A 21,913-nucleotide genomic window follows, 5' to 3' on the forward strand; every position below is an offset into this window, starting at 1 on the left:
CACTTTTAGAATTCGAGTCCTCTGGTCCCAGGAGGTCAGCCATTGTGGGCCTGGTCTTGGCAGTCAAGCCTGTTGGATAAGACTCAGATCATGAACCATCCAAGACCATGCCTACTTTTGACCTAAATACTAGCAAATGGAAAAGGAGGGCTGGTTCCTCCCAGATCACCGGACAGGTGCTCGCATGTTCACACTTGCATAGAGAGTGGGGCATCCGCCCTCCAGGACTGAAATGCACTAGCAGAAGGGAGTTGGCTGAGCAACAACAGAAACGATGACACATTGGGATTAACTATATTGCTGACACCAAATTCGGTCCCAGGCTGGGCTGGAAAGGAACGAGCGAATGAAGAGCTGTCCTCAAGTTCTGGGGGCTGCTCTCTGGTGATCAGGGGAAGAGAGACAAAGAGGCAGGTGCCCGGAGTCTGAGCTCTACACTTACTCTCTTTGGGCAGGTTGCTTACTCTCTGGACCTCATCATGTGTATATGGAACAAGAACTTATCACTTTAAAAGCAGAGTCTAGACTCTATGCCCTTGAGTGTCCTTCTGGTTGTAAGACTCAGACTAGGATTCTGCAGGTGATGGATGTTTGTATACAAAACAAAAACAAAAAACAAACAAACAAACAAACCCCACATGAACGTTCCTTTTAAGAAGAGAACAAAAAGGAAGGGTAGAGGATCCTGGGAAAATGTGCATAGGGGTCTGTGCGTAGGTAGGTCAGACCTGCTTTGAATTAGTAATGGTGCTGCCTTCTTTGCCAGCAGCAAGAGAAGTTCCGGAAACACGCTCTTAGTCATGGGCTCCATGGCTGTTGGGTGCCCGTTAGTGTGTGAGTGGCGAAGGGGGATGAGTTGAGACAGGGGGAGGCTGCTCATTTCCGGGGTAGAGTGGGATGTTTGTTCCTCTAGGCAAGAATTATAAGCTTTCATAACTCCGGCCATTTTTCAATTTAAAACCAAACAAAGCCTGCAGTGACATTTAGTGTGCCACACTGTTTGCCAATTGCTGGAGACCAGCCACCCCATTGCTGTCCGCCAAGCCCTGGGTGCTTTTCAAAAGGCAGGCTAGTTGCTCTGTAAATGTCATGGTGAAAACCAAGATTCTGGGCCCCGAAAAATGCCTGAGTCCTAGGAACACCGGATGGGCAGGGCTGGTAAAACTAGAACCTTCCCCAGAGTCCAGGAAGCTCTTTGTGTCGGGAATCCTTAGCAGATATTTTTCAGCGACCTGGCTAACACCCCTCTCACCCTGAGGAGACAGGATGGAGTGAAAACTGGGAGTCTGTACCAGGGAGAAGTGATACATACCTGGGTCTGGCCACGGGTGAGAAAAGAAAAGCCAAAGTAAAGTGGAAGCTGAGTGGATTGATGGCCCATTTATCACATGAGACTGCTGGTGAGGCCATTTCTTGGGACATCTTTACTAGTTTAGATATAGTTGAGATGGCACTTACAAGGAAGGCCTTAAAGGGCATCCACCTTGCAGAGGATACTGTGAAGCTCCTCTGTTAGCATCTCTCCCTCGACAGATAGAACAATGATTCCCAAACTTGAGCATGCACCATTATCTTCTGGAGATTCAGAAGGTCAGGGGTGGGGACCAAGAATGGGCATTGGCCGAAACTGATTTGGCTCAGTGGATAGAGCGTCGGTCTGCAGACTGAAAGGTCCCAGGTTCCATTCCAGTCAAGGGCATGTACCTTGGTTGCGGGCACATCCCCAGTAGGCAGGAGGCAGCTGATCGATGTCTCTCTCTCATCGATGTTTCTAACTCTCTATCCCTCTACCTTTCTCTCTGTAAAAAATCAATAGAAATATATATTTTTTTAAAAAAAGAATAGACATTGATAACAAGTTTCCAGATGATGCTAATGATACTGTCCAGGGACCTCACTTCCAGAAGCAATGGTCTAGAGATAGGGGATGGGGAGCAGGAGTTCTCTACTGTGGGTAGTTGAGAATCTCTATGCTTTTCTGAGCACCAGTTGACAGAGTTGACAGTTCATGCATTCATACAATGAAAACTGATGGGAAGGATGCAGGATACAGTGAGCCGATTTTTAGTGAGTGCTCCTTTAGCACTTTATATGGACTCCTTTATATGTCGAAGCAAGTTCTGAGGCAGCTAATACTATTGTGCCTATTTTACAGGTGAGGAAACTGAGGCTCAGAGAGAAGTAACCTATCCCAGTTTAGTGGATATTAAATGACTAAACTGGAATTCAAACTCAGATGATCAGGCTGTTGTTCTTTGAGGGTTCCAGGCCTGCCAATTGGGTTCTCATTTCTTATTCTGATACATGCACACAATCTCTCTTTCTCTCTCTCTCTCTCTCTCTCTTTCTCTCTCTCTCTCTCTCTCTCTCTCACACACACACACACACACACACACACACACACACACACACACGTCTGGTGGAAAGGAAAAAGCTATTTTTACATTCACCATAGCTCTGAACATTCCAAGGATTTAGGCTGGAGTCTTTTGCTCATTTCCCGCCCCCATACATCTTACCTCATCTCCAGTCTGTGTCAACCTCAGCATGGAATGTGATCCTTTTCTACTTAGTCCTTCCCTCCACTGACAAAGTGTCCCTGATTCAATGCAGTATAATTGCAGATCAGGGTAGTAGGGTGATTGTTCTGCACAGCTAAATCATTCTTTAATGTTTCACCAGAGAAGTACATGCTCATGGAAAACCAAGGGGAGGGGGAAATCTCCAAAGAGTTATAAAATGAAAAAGGAAAAAAAAAAAAAATCTCCTTCGCCTACAATCGGAACCTAAAAGAGAGCAGAACAGGCCATCCCAAAATGTTCCAATTGGCATGTAGATTATTTTTAGTTGAAGGCAATCAAGTCCCAATAGATTCAGGAGAAACTTTTTACCTCCCCCTGAACTGCTAAAAGAATTTAGAAATGGGGCCTGTACCAGGAAGAGAGCTCTTACCAGAGATGACATTTTTATAGAAGAGACTAATCTGTGTGGCAGGGCAAACATCTGTTTACCAAACATCTGTTCTTCTCGTCTTCCTGTGAATCCTCTTCCTTCCCTTCGAAATTCCAGCGTCAGCCCTTACCCTTAGCTCAGGATGGTATATGAGCCTCCTTGCTTGACTGCTGGGAGTCTCATATTTTTATGGGGCTCCCATATGAACAAAATTAAACTTGTTTTCTTCCTGTTCATCTGTCTCATGTTCATTTAATCACTAGACCAGCTGAAGAACCTAGAAAGGAAGAAGGGACCGTTTTTCCACCCCTACAATCTGAAGCCTTGTTTCTCTGAAGTAATCACTATTAATAATTTTAGGTAGCACAAAAAGAGTAAAAGTTTAATATTAGGCATCCCTTTTCTTGAAAAAGAAAATCCTTTAGCATTTTTCACCCCTGGGAATCTCTCCCTATATTCCCCTGGGAATCTCTCCCTACTCATGTGTAGTCCCAGCCTCAATCTCTCCCCATCATGCTGGGTCTCCTTGCCCTCTGTCTCCACATCTTTCCCCTGCTCTCAGGACAATGCTCTCATTTTCATTGGTGAGGTCATTTGGTTCTCTGTCTCTCCCTCTTCTTTGTAGATCTTTCCCAAAGTCCTAACTTTTCACCACCAAAACATCTAACTGATGTTTACTAAACAAACAAACAAACAAACAGTTATTTTTCTAGATTTAATCTGCTCTCCTTCCCTGAACCTACTCATGTCTTAAAGAGATAAAACATGGTACCAGCCCTCAAAGAACTTACAGTTTAGTAGTGGGGATAGGTGTAAAAAAAAATCTCAACAGGATGTACTAGGTGTAAAAAAAGAAATGTAATTGAAACCAGTTTGGCTCAGTGGATAGAGCATCAGCCTGCAGACTGAAGGGTCCCAGATTGGATTCCGGTCAAAGGCATATACCTTGGTTTCAGGCACATCCCCTGTGTGTGTGTGTGTGTGTGTGGGGGGGGGGGGGGGTGCGGGAGGCGGCTGATAGATGTTTCTCTCTCATCGATGTTTCCAGCTCTCTATCCCTCTCCCTTCCTCTCTATAGAAAATCAAACATATATATATATAAAATAATGTTAAGTTGAATCATATGAAACATATATATATAAATATATATATAATGTGTAAGACTTGGTGGAGGATACTCCCCTTATTAGTTGGAATAATAATGATGATGATGGTGATGATGATGATGATGGTGATGATGATGATGATGAGCAGCCAGGGTTGAGCACTGTGTTCGTGTCAGGCACCATGCCAGGTCTTTTAGATGCAGAGTTTGGCAGAGGGCCTCTCAGATGACAAGTGTCAGTACATGTCAGCAGTTATTTTCTTCTCAACGTGCTTGGAGGTGGGTATTACTTTCTCTGTTTTTCAAAGGACAAAGCTGAGCGGGAAAGGCTAAGTAACTTGCCCTGCTGGAACCAGGATGGCAATCCAGGCTCGAATCCAAATTCACACCCAGCCATTCTGTGGGCCCTCCTTCCCTTCCCAAAGTCAAGTGGCTTAAGCCCTTGGATTCCCAGAATTGTGCCAGCCTTCTCAGCTTTGGGGCCTCAGGCGACCCCTCTGTCACTCCGGGCACCCTGCCTTCTGAGAGGCAGACACGACGGCTTGTTTGTATGAATGTTAAGTTGAATCATATGAAACATTATAGGACTTAAAGAAATGCAATTTCATATGGTTCAACCCAATAGAAGGAAGCAGATAAATGTTGGGTGACTTTGCTTCCCTGGCTCTGTTCTCCTATGAGAAGCAGGACTTTCAGACAATTCCATGTCTTCTTGCCAGAGGATTTAGATCAAGAAATAAACAGGAGAGACAGACACTTTGGCTTTTCTTCCAGGGAGCCAGACCCAGTGCCTCAGCATGAAGCAGCTTATTCAAGCCCCTCTCTTGGCTTTGGTTCCGGTGGCTCCAAAAGCTGTCATCTGTCATGAATCCAATCCAATAAAACATTCTGCTCTCCTCCTTCTTGCAGTCCTGACACAGCATCCAGACCCAAGGAAAGCATCAAATGCTCTAAAATTCTCTTTACCAAGTAGCCTAAAAGCTCCTGAGGTCAGCAGGGTTTCCTACATGCTCAGAGTGGGTTTCTAGAGAAAATGAAAGTATTGGCCTGTGGAGGAATTTTCCTGGTGTGAACCATAAACTCCCATATCCTGCTTTTGGCCAGAGGTGGACTTCCCCAGAGTTGGTCAGATATTCCCCTAGTGGCCTCAAAGACAAAACCAAAAATTGTTTTATCTTCTGTTTCCCTCCATATACCATTTCTTCTCTTCACCTTCTCATTAATCTTCTTGAGTAAGTTGATTATAATGTCTCCTCTTCCTCACTTCTTGTTCAATGTACCACCTATGGGGAGTTGACTTCTCTATCTGCCTCTGTATTAAAGGTGTCCTTACCTGTCAATACTTACCTCTGGATTGCTACAACCAAGAGACACTTCTTTTTCTTATGTTACCTGAGCTCTAGGTAGTAGTTATCCATCACACTCTTATTTTTGAAACAAGCTTCCCCCAAACTCTTCTACTTTCCTTTCACCTTTGCTGACTTTTGTTCCTTCACACATTCCTTAAGTGTTGTCTGCTCTTCTCACTCTACAGTCTCTCCAAGGATTAAACTTAACATGCCCTTGGCATCCACCCATGGCCGCCCTAGGTGTTGACTTCTAATTTACTACTTGCAGCTCACATGTCCCTTTTGATCTTTAGTCCACACTCCAACCCATTTGTGGGACATCAAGGCCCTCACACTCAATATGACACCAGAATCTTTCCCATCCCAATCAGTTATGACCCATAAATATGGTGGCAATGTCCACTGGCTGCCCAAACTAGAACCCTGAGGGAATCCTTGACTCTTTTTTATTCTCTGTAACCAATAAATTCTCAAATCCTATAATTCTGTCTCCTAAATCTCTTTCAGAGTCATCTTTTTCAGTTCCACCACCTCTTCATTAAGTGGACTTTGCTCTTTCTTGTCCTTCATCAGTCCATTCTTCAGAATAGAACATGGGTGATCTTTCTCTTCAATGGATTCTCATTATCCTTGGGATAAAGTCATAACTCCCACACTGGGCTGATAAAGCCTTACATGATTTAGTCAGTTCTTACTTTTTGCCTCTCACTGCATTCATTAGCCATCCTGAATGCTCCTGAGTACTTTTACCGCCTAGATTTCACATGTATTATTTTCCTCTTCTCTGTAGCTCATTGTCCCAGCTACTATCTCCCCGTGAAAATGAATAAAGATGGAGTCATTCACAAAATCAGGCACTTGTAGAGATTGATAAGAAGCCCCAATATAAGGATATGAGGAAGAAAAAAATACATGATAGTAGTTAAGGAAAAGCATGGAATCTGGAGGGATTCTGACGTGGATTCAAATACCAGCTTTTTCCCTGACCTGGACTAAGATGTCTCACCACAATCTTTACTGAAAATCATCCTTCCTTTCTTCCTTCCTTCCTTCCTTCCTTCCTTCTTTCCTTCCTTCCTTCTTTCCTTTCTTCCTTCCTTCCTTCCTTCCTTCCTTCCTTCCTTCCTTCCTTCCTTCCTTCTTTCCTTCCTTCCTTCCTTCCTTTTCCCGTGTGTGTGTGTGTGTGTGTGTGTGTGTGTGTGTGTGTGGTTTTCCAACATTCTTCTCTATAGGATTTTGAGTGTCTCATCAACATTTGAACTTATGGATGAGAGAACACAGCTTACTCTTAAGAACTTAATTAGTTTTCCGGTTGCTGATCTTCTAAAAGAGAGAGTTATCAACCATCCTATTTTTTTTTTTTTTTAAATAAGAACTTGAAAAACAAGATTTGAGGAAGGTTTTTTCTTAACAGGTTCTTGTTCAAGTGGCACTTGGGAAGATTTAATTATTTTAGGTTAATAAAGAGAACAAGACAAAGCAATTTGGTTTTTCCAGGATGCATAATCACTATACATATTGGTCAGGAAGAAAATCGTGGCTGAGTTTCTTGCCCAACAGTTGTGTCTGTGTATATGTGTTACCCTTTGGTGCAGGGGAAAGGCAGTGTTAGTTTCAATCCTTTCAAAAACATGAATTTTCTATTATTGAAATCCGTGGGTTGTTATTCTTTTCTGTAGAATTCATAAATAAAATAAGTAGAAGTAATCTTTGAAGTGGAGTCTTTTATGAACAATTTAAATCAAGAAAACTGGGTGTAGCCCTAGCCAGTTTGGTTCAGTGGATAGTGTCAGCCTGCAGACCAAAGAATCCCAGGTTTGATTCCAGTCAAGAACACTTACCTTGGTTGCAGGCTCCTCCCCAGCCTGGGCCCTGGTCGGGTTAATGTAGGAGACAACCAATTGATGTGTTTCTCTCATATTGATGTTTCTGTCTGTCTTTCCCTTTCTTTTCCACTCTCTCAAAAATCAGTGGGAAAATATCTTTGGGTGAGGATAAAAAAAAAAAAAGAAAAGAAAAGAAAGAAAGAAAGAAAGAAGACTGGATATAGCTAGAAGTATCTGGAGCCTGGAAACTAATTCTGAAATCTAGACACGTTTTTCCCCCTCTAATTAATTCTTCCCTCCTTTTCTTCCTCCTCCTCCTTTTTCTTTGCTATTGTTTATTGGGTCTTACCTTTCATCAGACAATTTTCTAAATGTTTTATGTACATTTTCTCATTTAATTTTCACACAATATTATGAGAGAAGTATGACTGTTATCTTCCCTGACAAACAGGGAAATTCAGATTAAGCAACTTGCTTGAGACCAAGCAGAGGGAAAGGTAAAGCCTGAACTCAACCCTAGGTCTCTGGTTCCAGACCTTGACCTCTCAACTCTTCCTCGCTAAACTTTTTCTGTTCTTTGTCTCCAGGGACAGGATGAGAACATCCGTCAATGTTGTGGGTGACTCTTTCGGGGCTGGGATTGTCTATCACCTCTCCAAATCTGAGCTGGATACCATTGACTCCCAGCACCGAGCGCATGAAGACATTGAAATGACCAAGACTCAGTCCATTTATGACGACATGAAGAACCATAGGGAAAGCAACTCTAACCAATGTGTCTATGCCGCACACAACTCTGTCATAGTAGATGAGTGCAAGGTACCTTTCCCATTCATGGATATCGAGACCTGTATATGATAGTGCATGCTTGATTTCTTAAAATGAACACCAAAGCCCTGCATGTATTATTGTCACATTTATTTTTCTAAAGAATCATGTAACCCAAGCTTCTGTGAGTCCCAGATCATCTAACTCTGTGTCTAACATGGCTGGAAATCAACAGGTCTAAGAGTGAAAGAGCCAATCAGTTGTTTCTCTCGTCTACACGATGTACAAACTCTCATTCTGATTCACGCACCCAACCAAATTTGATTGTTTTTCTTGAATATTTTGCCCAAGAATTTGTGGTCTCTGGGGTTTTGCTGGCTTTCAACTTTTCTATTCCTCAAGTGAAGCACCAAGTGAAATACCCAGAGTCATTTGGGTATTTATATAGCACAAGTTTTCCTCCCTGCTATGAATCATGTATTGGTCAAAAGCGTGCCCACATAACTGTGCAGCTGCTTTCGGTTAATTATTTTGGTGGGAATCTGAGTTGTGACCTGGCAGTCACTTTGCTCCAAGTATGGGGAATTTTTCAAGTAAAGGATAACTATCCTTCCGGACGATCATCCATAGATGTCTACTAAAAACCACTACATTTCACACACTGCCTGGCAACACCCTCTTTCCTGAAGCAAGGATGTTCTGGACTCTCCTAAGCCGTTGGGCACTAAGTCTTCAAGCTCGATAAGCTCTTTCTAGCCTTCATTGTAACTAACTTGACATTGTCAAAGGCAATGACCAGAGCGAAGCAAACTTGGAGAAACCCTGGCAGGTGAGCAGAGTCAACTCTGGGGATTTGGTTGCTAAAATGGTTTAAGGAAAATTTGAACCCGACAAGTATTTCTGATACCTTTTTGATTCCTGTTGGTGAGATCTCATTTAATAGTTGATTTCTTTATGTGTTACTTTTGGATCATTCTAAGTATACATGATGGCTTCTGCCAGACCACTGAGGATGACACAGAAGTAACCCTCTCTACTGGGCTGCAATATAGGTCCAGAAGTCTAATGGACCAGCCATAGCCTTTTGCTCCTCCTTTCTATATCAGGTCTATATGTGGGTGAACCAGGGTTCTGATACAAATTAGGGACCCCACCCACCAGGAGGCAATTGCATAAATTAATTGACTCCGAGAAAATGACTTAAATTATTAGTAATTCAGAATTAGTAATTCTAAAGAATATACTCCATTTTCCTAAAAAAAATTAGTATTTCATACGTCTAAATAAATGTGCTGGATTATTTCCCATTAAAATGTTGGTTTGGATCAACAAGGATCAGCATTCCCAAGGAATGACTTTATGCTCCATTATATTCAATAAGTATTTATTGTGTGCCTTGTGAGGTTTAGTTGAGCAACCTCATCTCATTCCTATGACCATATATATTTTTATCACATTCATCAAGTGTTTATCGAGTGGCCATTATCTGCAAAGCCTTGAATTAGGCATGGGAGAACAGGAAAATGAATGTACGATTTTGAAGTGGTGGCTAAGTTTTGATCTCAAATTACATACAAGGAAACATAGTAGCATGGAACAAAATGAAATCAGATATTTTCAATTATGTATAAGAAGACTCCTAGTGGTTAACTATCTATGCTGTGACCTTTATTGGGGCATTATAAGAGGCTTAGCAATATTGTATAGGACATGTATTGAAGAAGGTATGTAGGCATGGAGATATCCTTAGATTTCAGACTTCCTATATATTTTTTTCCCTTAAAGAATATCAAGTACATCAGGAAAATTTTGCTTCATTTTTTTTTAAGCAAAACAATTCAAGTTCTAAAAGAAGATATAGGTCAATTGTCCCTGTCAGTCGGACATAAGCCCATGAGGAGAGGAACTGTGTCCCCATTTGTCAGTACTGTGTCCTAGCACCTAAAGCAGCGCCACGCTTTCAGTAGGCGCTCTAGAAATATTTGTTGAATATTAGCATCTTGGCTTATACTTTAATTCAGGTAAACTTTTTTTTGCTGGACAATTCCATAGAGATAGTGACTCAGTCTCCATAACCCAGCCAACCACCTGCAAATTTGTTGTTGGATTAGCATTTAGATTAGGGGTGGGAAACGTCCAGCCTGTGGACTGTTCAAGGCCAGAGAAATCATTTGGTTTGTCACTGCCAAGGCATTAGGGGTGAGTTAATTAAATGACCAAATGTAGCAGGATAATTTTTTTTAAATCATATATGAGCATTTATTCCAATACTGCCAGCAGTATGGAAGAGCAGCAGTTCATCCACAAAAAAAATCTAGCAGATTAATTTTTAAGTTGATAATTTTGTATGGCCTGCGAATGATGTTATAAATATCCAAATGGATCTTGGCAGATTTAGATGGTCACGTAGTGAACCTGAGCATGTCATGGAAAGGAAACAGTGGCCATATTGCTTTAATGGCTATTTCGGCAGTTTGGATTTTTTAGTGATGAGATTGGGTTCAGCTCAGTGAAGGTTAGTTGGTCCTCAGGTGTTGCTAGGTGAGGCAAATTGACTCTCCTCGCTAGACCAACTAACTGAGTTGACACTGATGTGGGAGGCAGCCAGAGATATGGAGATGAATCAGCACACTTTCCCAGAATTTCTGAATCACATTGATTCATGCCTTTGAATTTCCTTCTGGCCGATCCTACGTCTCACTCTTTTAAAAACTGAGATGGGAGAAGTCAATGCTTACTGGCAGTTCCCTCCCTGTGTTTGCTTTCCTGTTACTCAGGTGTTTGGAGCTGAATGGGTGCAATGGATGAGGGAGTGGAGTTGCAGAATGCTTTAACCCAGCCAGTCAGGGAAATGGCCAAAAAGCTGCTTTCCCAGCTACTTTTCAAACCCAGGCCCCAGCATCAAAACAACAACAACAACAACAGGACCTTCCCCCCACCCAGACCACCCCCATTGTGCTGTCTGGTTTTCCAAAGGCACCACACCGTGATTGAGAGTTTTGCTCAGCTACGGATCTGGTTCCTCACTGAAAGCCAAATAGGCACATCCAAGGTCAGAGCGAACGGGCAGCTTTCTCCAGGCAGACAGCATGCTCCTTCCCTGCAGTCTCTCCTGACCGTTCACTGAAGGGGAAGCCACTTTGCTGCAGCTCTGGTCAAACTTTAACCACATCAAGCATCGTTACGTCACCTTAGTCTCTGTTTACACTCGCCTTGTGCAGTAGTTTGAAAGTGACGCAATAGCTTTTGTATTTTAATCATAGTAACTGCACGGGAGGCAGTCGTGGCTGCTTGCATGTGGGGGCCTCATGGGGACTGGAAGAATGACTCCTTTTTATTTTCACTCGCTTGGTTGGTGAGGGGCACTGGGTTTTCTGTTCCCAGCATGCTGTGTGTGTCCATGACGCATGCGTTTCGCTTCCACGCGGGGAGGATGGTCAGATTTCTTTCAAACATTGCTGCGTTTGTCATGTCTCCATGTTCTAATGCTTCCATAAATCCAGTCTCTCCATTATGTGGAATATCAGTCGTGGGTTTAAGTTTGCACATGACCTTGAGGACAGACAGATGGAAGGTAAGCTAGGAAAAATGTAGACGTGGAGGGGAAAACCTCCCCTTCTGTGGAAGGGTTCAGTTTGCTCAGAGCCAGGGGAAGAGAATACAGACAGTCTGCTGATTGCATTTTATTAGTAAACGGCCTCAGGCTCATTTAATACCCCCTTTTTATTTTTTATTTGTTAAAGCTCGCATAGCTTATTCGCTGTCCAGACCATCGTGCCTTCTGGTGTTAAAATTGGACATGTGTCAAATTCACCTGGCCTTCTTGCAACTGAACCTTTCACATGCATGAGTAGTACTAGCTGCCTAGTTCTGGATTTTTTTCTCTGTGGTTGTATGGAGTAGCACATGGGCACTATGGTTTAAGGACTGCGTTCCTGGATGATGGGTCTATAAGTAGTTAGATACCCCCACAACCCTAAAAGCATAGTAGAAGTGATCCCCCAAATCTCCTAGTGTCTCCAGTCCCTAGATCCAGTGCCCCCAAGGCAAATAAGTATTTTTTAATGTTCACAAATTAGTGTTGAGACTCAAGACCAGCTCAGAATCTGGTTGTAAGGGACACTATTTAAAACCGATATCCAAGTCATGCGGTCTAAGCCGGATTGGGTGCTCCTCCACGTAACCCACGGGGTGGTTCTCTGGTCCATGGCCTGTAAGCTGCATGTTGATGATGATTATTTTCAGGTGACTCTGGCAGCCAACGGGAAGTCAGCAGATGGCAGTGTTGAGGAAGAACCTTGGAAACGTGAAAAATAAGGATGTGACTCTCAGCAAAATTCTTGAATAAACTCCCCAGTGTATCTCATGGTAAAAGAGGATATAAACAAGCTTTCTTTAAAAAAGAAAAAAAAAAAAACACCTATATTTCTATGTTTACTTAATCTATTTAGCCAAGGCTTAGAGGACCTGTTGTGAGTCAGTGATAGGCATGGTGCTGTGTCTTTGCCAAATAATGCTTCGTAACCGTCTAATGTTCTCGCGTGTGTTACTGTCGGAATGGATGCTGCTGGAGGAACCATTTGAATTGAAGACACATCCTTGCCAGCTTCCCTTTTCTCTCAAGATGCAGGATCATGGATGCTCTTTTCCCAGGGGACGAGACTCGAGCTGTGTGGTACACTCCAGGGACTCGGGGTAACGAGCAGACACACCGTGTGTTGCTTCTCCAAGTATTCTCCATGCTTCACCTTGTTATGCACAAGAGAGTCTGTTAGGAGCCTCTAGAAGTAATTCTCCTTTCGTGTCTTGCAGGGTTTGCCTGTGTGTTGATAAAAGCAAGTACTTGTCTTAGGGAACTGTGACCATTTGTCTTCTGTCTGCTCTTTTAGCTCAGTGTTTCAGAGAGCATGGCCGTGGGAGTGGATCTGTGGAAGGCAGCTGGTTGTGGAGCCCTGTGAGCCTCCGCTCTGTCCCACCTAGTCTGTGGACATGCATTATTGAACCCTCAGAGTATGTGGCATCATTTGCTCTAAATGTGATAATATTAAATGGGTTAGAGTGTAATTTGCATAGAACTGCTGTATATATTGACAAAAGGAAGAGAGCACAGTCAACATACGTGTTAATCGGATTCAAATATTCAAATCTGTTGGCCTTTGGTTTGCATTCATCTTGTCCGCATGAAATCAAGTGAGATCATATGATCTCTGCTTCACTTTCTTTGTTTTACCCATAAAATTCTCTTTTGGGTTTCTACCAAAAAGTATTTGGTAGAGATTTTTTAAATCTCTAAATTATTTCAGTCATGTTCTCAGTAAACCAGAAGGCCTAATCCTTTGTGTTCTTCTTACACATGGAAGACAGTTGTGTTGCCTGTGCCTCTTTTAATACTATCTCTTGATAAAAACAAAAAACTGTCATTTATCTAATATGTAGAAAGCTTTTGTTGTATTGTATCAGAGCACATAAATCCAATTACAGGACACGTTGGAAGCAAAGCCAACCTTCCTCCCCGGTTTTCTCTGTCGAAAAGAACAGGAAACAACATGTGTGCAAAGTCCTTAAAAGGTGCCATTCCTATGGCCAAGTCAAGGCAGCCTTGAACCATGAAATGGGAACAACACAGGTGGGACCTTTTCAAGGCTATTGCAGTTTTGGGGAATAATATAATAGAAGCAGCACAGTGCGTTGCATGTTGTTGACACCCAACAAATCCTGAATGATTATGTAGGTTACATTTGTCAGTGTCTCTACTATCATTTCCTAGTGAATAACCCACAGTATTTTTCTAAAGTTTCTGGCTTTGGGAGTTTGCTGAGGACTTGAACATGAATCACTGAGAAATAAAGCACATTGGAAAGAGTGTGTAGATCTTTGGTTCACATGTGGGAGGCAGGTGGTCTTCTGAGGCCAGCAGATGGATGGTGAGATGTTGATGAATTGTGATAGGGTCTAAATTCTCTAAAGAGAGCATGCTTATGGACACCACATCCCCTTTATTACCTAGTCCTTGTGACTTTTCTCTTCCAAATCAGACACCTTTGGAACATCCAAAATACCCGAGGTTTCAATTATTTTTGTCTCTTAGCCCCTAGTTATTTTTGGATAAGGATCATTATTGCGCAGTATTAAGCAGATTTTGCTTTTAAAGAATGGCCTTGGTCTTCAGGTTCAATAGGTGGACAGTGAGCAGGGTGGCCCAGGATGTGCTGAAATGCAGCTGTGGGAAATGTATCCCTTACAGCAGACACTGTGGGTCAGGGGGACAGTTCCTGGGTGCAGCTGTGAAACTGATAAGGGTTGTCTATAAGTGGGACTTATGGTGAGGAGAAGGATATGGGCAAGGCACCTAGGAGCTTGCGGTTTTGCTACTTAAGGCCAGCTTAGCACACATGTATTGGCTGACATGTTTCTGGATAGAGCAATCTCAGGATTATCTTCCCAAGGCGATGCCTAGATGTGTTCTCTGTTTGCTTTGTCTTCAGCGTTTTCCTCGTTACCCAGTGAGATCATAAATGTATAAGTGCACAGTTTAACAAAGCAGGTATTTCTGGTTTGAGACTCTATGCAATAGAATAGTTCCATGAAAATACACGTAGGATCATATTTATCTAGATTCAACAAATTATATTAAAAATTAATACTTTTTCAAATTCAAGACAAGCCTATAAATCCAGGATGTAGATAGAGCTGACATATGACTGTGTCCTTTGATTTTTTTAGGCCCCATTCATTCTTCTCACACTGTGCCCATTAGGGTTTTCCTTGCCCAGTATATGTGCCATAAACAGAACAAATAGATCCAGAATATACCTCTAACAACCTTTTCTAAATAGGATATGTATGATCTGCCAGTGATATACATAGACTTATATAATAGCTCCAACACAGATATAAATGCTTATCACCCACTAATATTTGATGATGCATAAATGTTATATTTATATGATAGGCCAGATGCATACACCACATCCTATAAGGTTTGTTTTGTATTTTTTTGTTTTTGTCACAGACTCATTCACTCTTTTTAGGAATCAGAATTGTTTCAGGAGAAAACTGAGCAGACTTTGATCCTTCCCTATCTCATTTTTGCCCATTGGCAGACCCAAGGGGAATCATCATTAGATCAACTACTTACAATTCTGTGAATCCAATCCAATCCAATCAGTGAGAAAAAATGGCTTCTCTCTCAAGGTGAGGCTTTACCTGAGGTCTTTGAGGCTGTGCATCCCATGCAAAGGGCATCAGACCATTAGGGCAATCACCTTGGTCACACAGATCCTCAATACAGGACGTCAGGGAGGATATCTGAACAAGGTAGCTATCAGATTCAATTCCCTACTTGCTATTAGGTGTGGGAACATAGCCTATAGTTTCGTTTCCTGGGGAAGTCACCATGTCTCCTAAAAGATATGTACTTCTGTTCTCCAACTACTCGTTAGACTTGTTGTTTATGAAAACCTAAAGCAAGGACGCCAAGATGCCCAGCTCCTGGGTTTAGGCTGGAAGCTGAGAAAGGCTTAGGGGAAATTCAGTTCTCGGGGAGATAGAGTCCTGATAGACAATGCCAGGAACCGCACCACTGAGTGATTAGAGGGTGTCAGGTCCTTTCCAGTTGTGCATGGAGAAGTATGTCATTTTCACGTGTGTTGAAAGTCAAGAAGCCCTTCCGGAGTTGGGTAACTCATCTACTGGGTCCCCAAAAAGGAAACCCAACCCTGCCGTGCTTTTGCAATGTCACACTTCCTTACGTTCTCATCAGCAAAGGTTATGGTACGATATTTCACTTTTGTCAGAGTCAATGCTTCTTTTCCCATGAATGCAGCAGTCAACCCAAATAGGAACGCACATGCTCAGAGAGACTTCCCTGTAGTTCAGACTCTTGCTGGACAAGTCTCAGCAGCTCTTGCCTGGTTCCATGGCAAAAGTGCTCAGCAGTTACACCCAGCGGAGGCAGTAGCTCTTCCCACTTCACTGCTCTCAAACTCTTGGGGCCATGCACTTGTCGGCTTTGCTGGTTTTGTTTTGCTTATTCTCCAACTGAACTCATTCCAAGCCAATAAAAAGGGCCAAATGGGAATATTCAGTTATTGCAATAACTTGTTCCTTGAATAAGAAGAGTAAGACCTAGGAAGATTACGTTTAAGCTAAGAGCCTGAAGTAATTCTGAAGTGAGAGTTTTGCAATTCTAGTTGTCAGAGGAGATTAGTGGTCTCTGTGTCTGTGGTAATTTCTGGCTAAAATCTAGAAGAAAGGCTACTGAGTGCCAAGCCCAGCAGGTGACATTATCGGCAGGCTGTTCTTGAATGGAGAGAATTCAAAGCTGCTTATGATTTTCCCCCTAAGAAAACCAATTCTTTACTCTTTCTCCTCCTTTCTCCACCTATCATTGTTGCTGCATAAGGGACAATTGTAAACAACCAAGGGTTGGCGTTAGAATAAGATGATGTAATCTTAATTGAATAGTATCTGATTGTACAGCATAACACAGCTAATTCAGATAGTAACAGAGATGGTGAGGAGTTACACAGTCGGGTAGAGGAAACATGTGACTTACACTGCCAGTTGTCAGCTGTGTAACTTACACAAGTCACTTGATGCCCAAGCCTCATTCCTTCCCATATGTAAAGAGAAGGGGTTGGATTAAATTATTAAAACCCCCTCTCAGCCTTAAGAATCCATGATATTATGATCTCTGCTCTAATGTTTCTTTCCTAAGAAGTTTCCTACTGTAAAATATGACTTTATATTTTAAATCAGAGGGACCCACAATAATTACTAATCAATTTGCATTATTCCCGTCCCCTTTGGGGGAAGCCTCTCTCTTTATTTGGTGATTACAAGCTTGGAAGATGGTCATGTTAATCGACCATGTGGTGTTTTGAGACACAGACACAATTCTGTAAAACTGCTCTTTGCTTACACTCACTGTCCCAGTCGAAGTAGCGATTCAGCTCAGGGAAAATGCTGCCAGAGGCACCACGAGGGGACCGGACATGTCTATAGCCTCACTCAAGCTCTTGCATCATTCCTGCTGTAGCAACAGGACCCACTTCTAACACCCAAAGCACAGTTCTCTCCAGGCAGTCCTAGTCACATGCAGGAGCCTTTGGCAAATCAACCTGAACAGTCTTATGAAATTTGGTGCAAGACTTGCACAATAACAGCCTCTGTCTGTAAACACCTTCTCTCTCCTCCTGTAGGCGGACGTGCACACCCACGCAAGGTGAGCCTGGGCAAGACCTTTCTCTGCAGAGATACAGGGCTATTTGAGGGAGTTCATTTTCCATTTCTCCTCTTGGTTTGCATCACATCGCAGGCAGAGAAGCTCTGTCCGACAAGAATGGAGTTGTGCTGGCTATCACCCCTCTTCAGTGCCCGAGGAGTTTCTGGGATTGCTAGACAGCTTGGTCTGTCTACAGGGTGCATACTGACATGACCTTTGAACAGCCTTGTTGCACTTTTTGCTCCTGCTGCAATAGGCTACTGCTTGCATCCTTGCTTTTTGTCCAAACTTTAGCTAACCGTGGAATGGGTTTAGTATTTATTGTGTTGTGAGCACCTTTACCACCAGAGCAGACTTCCGCTCTTTAGATTTGGGGGAAACCAGATGTAAAACCAGGAATAAAAGGATTGAGTTTGCTTTTTAATTCTTAGTGCAGAAGACCTGATGCAAGAGCAGCAAGAAAGACTATTTCTTAATTGACCCAAATATGCATCTATGGAAAAGTAAGAGAAGCCCCACGTTCTTATTTCAGTCTTTCTAAATAATATTCTGAATAATGACCTATCATTTTTCCACTATGTCCAGCCTTGCTCCACCTTCCTACCTCCAGACCAAGTATCCATTTAGATATTTTAAAAAGTCCTTCTGATTGTTATATGGGGCCCTTCTGTGCTGAGAATAAAACCTGCTGCTGGATCAGACTCCACTGCTTTGCAGAGTCAGCACTGGACCCAGAGCATGAGTAGCAACAAGTCCCCACTGCCTCTGGGGACACCTCAGGTCCTGGGTGAGTGTTGGAACATAATAGCCTACTGCTGCCCTTGTCATCATCCCCCATTGAGACGGGATGTGCAGTCAGAGCCTCACTCCTTCTGGGCTCCGTTTCTTCTCATTGCAACCACTTAACCCGCCTCAAATAGCCTTTGGTAGGAGAGAAATGCTCACACTAGCCAAGGAAGGCGGTCTAGCGAGTCTTAGGTTTCTCCCTGGGGAGGGAGTTCCCTGAGATGTATGATCAGAAAGCTGGCCCTCTGGTTGCCTGGTGCTCTGGGAGCATTCTATCCCTTGCCAGGAGCTCACCCTTCAGCATCCAGATCCTTCCACACACCCATTCTCCTTCCCCTGGTGAACCTCAGCATTATATCTCCATGTTGCATAGCACAGACCAGATAATCTGGTCACTATAGAGATTTGTATATTAAAAAAAAACAAACTACTTTTGTGAGGATTTTTGTATGTTGTTTTTCTATTTGTTTTCTACAGCTTGAGGAGAGAGCTGGCAAACTGTGAATCTCATTCGACCTTGCTGCCAGCAGATATATTTTGGCTTCCTGAGAAGAATCTATGTTACCAGGGCCAACAGATTGCCCTCTGATCAGTATTGCATCCCACACTCTCAGATTCCTCCAGCCCAACCTTACATTCTTTTTTTTAAAAAAACAAATCCCCGGGCTTCTTTGCTATTATTTATAAAGAGCAGGAGAACGTGTATTTATAGTGCTGAATACTATATGTTTAATATTGATTTAGCCTTTAATAGTGTTCTAGGTTTGTATCTATTCTTCATACATCATACAGAACTCAGTGCGGATTGAATTCCTCTATTTAGTATCTGTAATTTTGCAGAAAGATATTTTCTTATGGTATTTTCTATATAGCCACATATGTAGAATTATAACCAATTATAACCAATTGCACAAGAAGTTTCTACAGCAATTCAGAGCTATCAGTTATTTCCTGAGCATACAGCCACATTTTAAAAATGTAAGGACCCAGTCCTTTGCGATGCAATGAACAGAGGAACCATAAAGAACAAGCGATCCCTTACATCCTAACTTAGCTGGTTAGGCTCTGCATCTTAACAATTAGTCTTCGTAACTCAAGGGATGGTGTTGGTTTCTTATTTTTGACACCAGGCCTTGTCTTGCCAGCTAAGCATTCTAATTGTACTTTTCTCCAAGAAGATGAAAAATAAGGTGATCATAGCGGGATCATGTCTATATCAGAATCTCCCATGCCTTCCTACTAATTTGTGTAAAAACTGGCTTGGGGAAATTTGCATAGCAGAGATTGAGGGTTAGTGTGAGGAAGCAAATCAGGACAAATTTGTCGCAGTTCATTCTTGCCAAGCAAACTGGTAATAAGTGTCAAAGTGTTATGTGAATTGAGCACATCACTTGAGAAAACAATGAAGCAATATTGGGGTTGTAAGTGGGAGCTTAAAGTTACACTGAAATTCTTTAGAAACAGCCCAGATAGATTCTGTCCTCAGGTGACTAACCATCTATGGAATTTCCCCCAAAAAAGCAAATCAGTAGCAACTTCAAAGGCAAGGAGAATCTTCCTTCTGTCAAACACACTTTCTGATATGGTTGTTGGGCTAGTATTTTTGCCACGTTTTTGGAGATAGTCAGTTACATAGAAAGTGTATTGGGATATATTTGAACTTGCTCTTCATTAAGCAAACAGATTAGAAGTTCCCCTCAACTGGCAACGATTGTACCTGTGATTTTCAAGTACAGATAGCTGTCAAAGCATGAAGTTCTTGTGTGTACACAGCAACACTTGGTTCACGCATGAAGAACAGTGCCTATGCACTTGTGTAGCTATAATGTAGGTATCTATGTGTAATTTCAGTGAGATGGTGCGTAGATGTTAATTTAAATGTTCATTTTGGCTGTTCAACTCAATGTAGTAGACTTGTTGATTGGTGTTTTGAAAACTCTTCTTTTCCTTCTTAGATGGCTAGTGGTGAATGATTTCTCCTTTCCCTTAATGTGATTTGGGGGTGTATATCTGTGAAGAACTTACCTGTGAATCCTTTGTACCGATGACTGTTTGAAAGTTTGTGTGCATCCAGCATCTTTGTCGATATGCAATTCAGATGCAATTAGATGTGGGCCATGATTCTTAGTGAAAGTTCGTCTGCCACTGTCTGATACATGGTGAAAGCAACTGTGGAACTTCTGATTGTCTATGCTTAGCTAGGTTTAGAATGAGGACATTGATCTGCAGCCCTCCTCTGCTTGGTGGGTTGGGCTCAGAGAGACAAGCAAGTCTGCTTCTGTGCATGTTAGCATCATGTCCTTATGTCAAGGCCTGCCTCTCTGATTGCCACATGCTGATCATGATGCTCATGACTTCAAGGCTCAGAAGAGCCTTGTCTCCCTTGGTGTCTTGAGTCTGGACACAGGAAAGATATTTACTAACCAACTGCCATGCAAGCCAAACCTCACTGAAGCACAGTCCTGGCGGTAAACGTCTATAGAAAGACCACTAGAAGCACAGGGGTGGGCAGTGTACAGATTTGGAGTTGCAGAAAGGCAACGGATAAAGCACAGATCCCACATATGTGAAGGGCGTACGAACTCTACCTATAGGCTCTGCGTGCATGTTTTGAGTGATTGAAGATGAGATGAACTAATGCAATGATACACTTGCTGCCTAAAACACGCATTCTGTGTAATTATCACTCCATGTAATGCCGCGGGGTCTCTGGTTCCTGTGAGCCCTTTCTTCTCTGCGAGTTCAGAGAAGAATGGCCACATGAAGTTAGGAACACTGAGTGCTCCCCTCTTTCCACAAGAGGAGTGAAGCCTAAGAGATCCCCTGAGGACACAGAACATATTAATTTTCAGTGGAGTGAAAGGTCTATCGATGGTAGATAGCCATATTTTCCCTTAGAAATGTGGCTTCTACAACTCCTGTCCAATTCAAGGTAGAAACCATATTGAAAGAAAGCTAGCTTTTGGGCAGGATCCTCTCTCTGAAGATTCTTTTGTGTCCAGAATGAAAGATAAGAGTAATTGTTTCCCTCACATTCATAATCCCCATTATTAGTCTAAAGTCGTGTAGCATAGAGTATCGATTGCACATAGTGTTTAAAGACTAATGAATGAAAAAAAGGTAAAAACTTCAACTAATTTTTGGGGTTGTATCTTATCTATGGTACTAGGAGATGCCTTTTTGGCAAAGCACATTTTGGGTAGTTGAGGTCTTTTGTTTTCACCTTTAGTTTTCTAACAATGTGAACTGATTACTGTAACATTTCATGTGTAAAATAACTGGATATTCTTTGTATACTGGAAATAATCTGTGAATTAAAGATTTCACTAAGTGTTTTAACTTTTGTGTATATATTTCTCATCAATAAATGTGGATTTCAATTTCCCTTGACTGTTGTCTTGCCTTCAATTCACATATTAAACTACTGTTGGTTTCCTAGTATGGGCCTCCGGTGTTCCTTTTGGAGAAATTTTAGGGTTGAAGACTGCAGTGTCCACATGAATATTTTCTAGGAAGCCTACATATAGACTGAAGTCACATGATCTAACACTAGGGAGTTGGACAAATATGGTATTTAATCAAAATGATCCCTGTGGATCAGCCAGAATGGGTTGGTTGATCCTCAAATTTTAGCAATATAGAACTAGTCAGACCATATGCATTATTTTTTAATCTTATTATTTTAACATCTCCTACATACAACAGGATATACGTAAATATATATGTCTAAGTTATAATACCAGATGAAGTGGAAGCACACAAACCCATTACCCAGGGCAAGAATGAGAGCATAACCAATGGTTTCCCTTGACCTTTCGCACCTCCTTTATCCCATTCATCTGCTTTACTCCCCAGAGGAAAGTGCAGCTAGGAGTTTTGTGTTTATCATTCCCCTCCCTTA

General features: G+C 42.2%; 1 protein-coding gene across 6 annotated transcripts in view; it reads left to right on the forward strand.

Moving 5' to 3' along the window:
- SLC1A2 (solute carrier family 1 member 2) overlaps positions 1 to 21,396 on the forward strand; it is a 122,401-nt gene extending 101,005 nt beyond the window's left edge. For 4 of the 6 annotated variants that reach the window (XM_084894456.1, XM_084894455.1, XM_084894458.1 and 1 more), the window contains 2 exons: positions 7,820 to 8,051; positions 12,246 to 21,396. In XM_084894456.1, the coding sequence (XP_084750582.1) occupies positions 7,820 to 8,051; positions 12,246 to 12,317 (304 nt within the window). In that variant the 3' untranslated portion in view covers positions 12,318 to 21,396. The other 2 variants (XM_084894457.1, XM_084894460.1) reach the window with 1 other exon arrangement.
- The last annotated feature ends 517 nt before the right edge of the window (positions 21,397 to 21,913 follow it).

The sequence above is a fragment of the Pipistrellus hanaki genome (genome assembly GCF_964339955.1).
Source record: "Pipistrellus hanaki genome assembly, chromosome: 9".
In the NCBI taxonomy this organism is placed as follows: domain Eukaryota; kingdom Metazoa; phylum Chordata; class Mammalia; order Chiroptera; family Vespertilionidae; genus Pipistrellus; species Pipistrellus hanaki.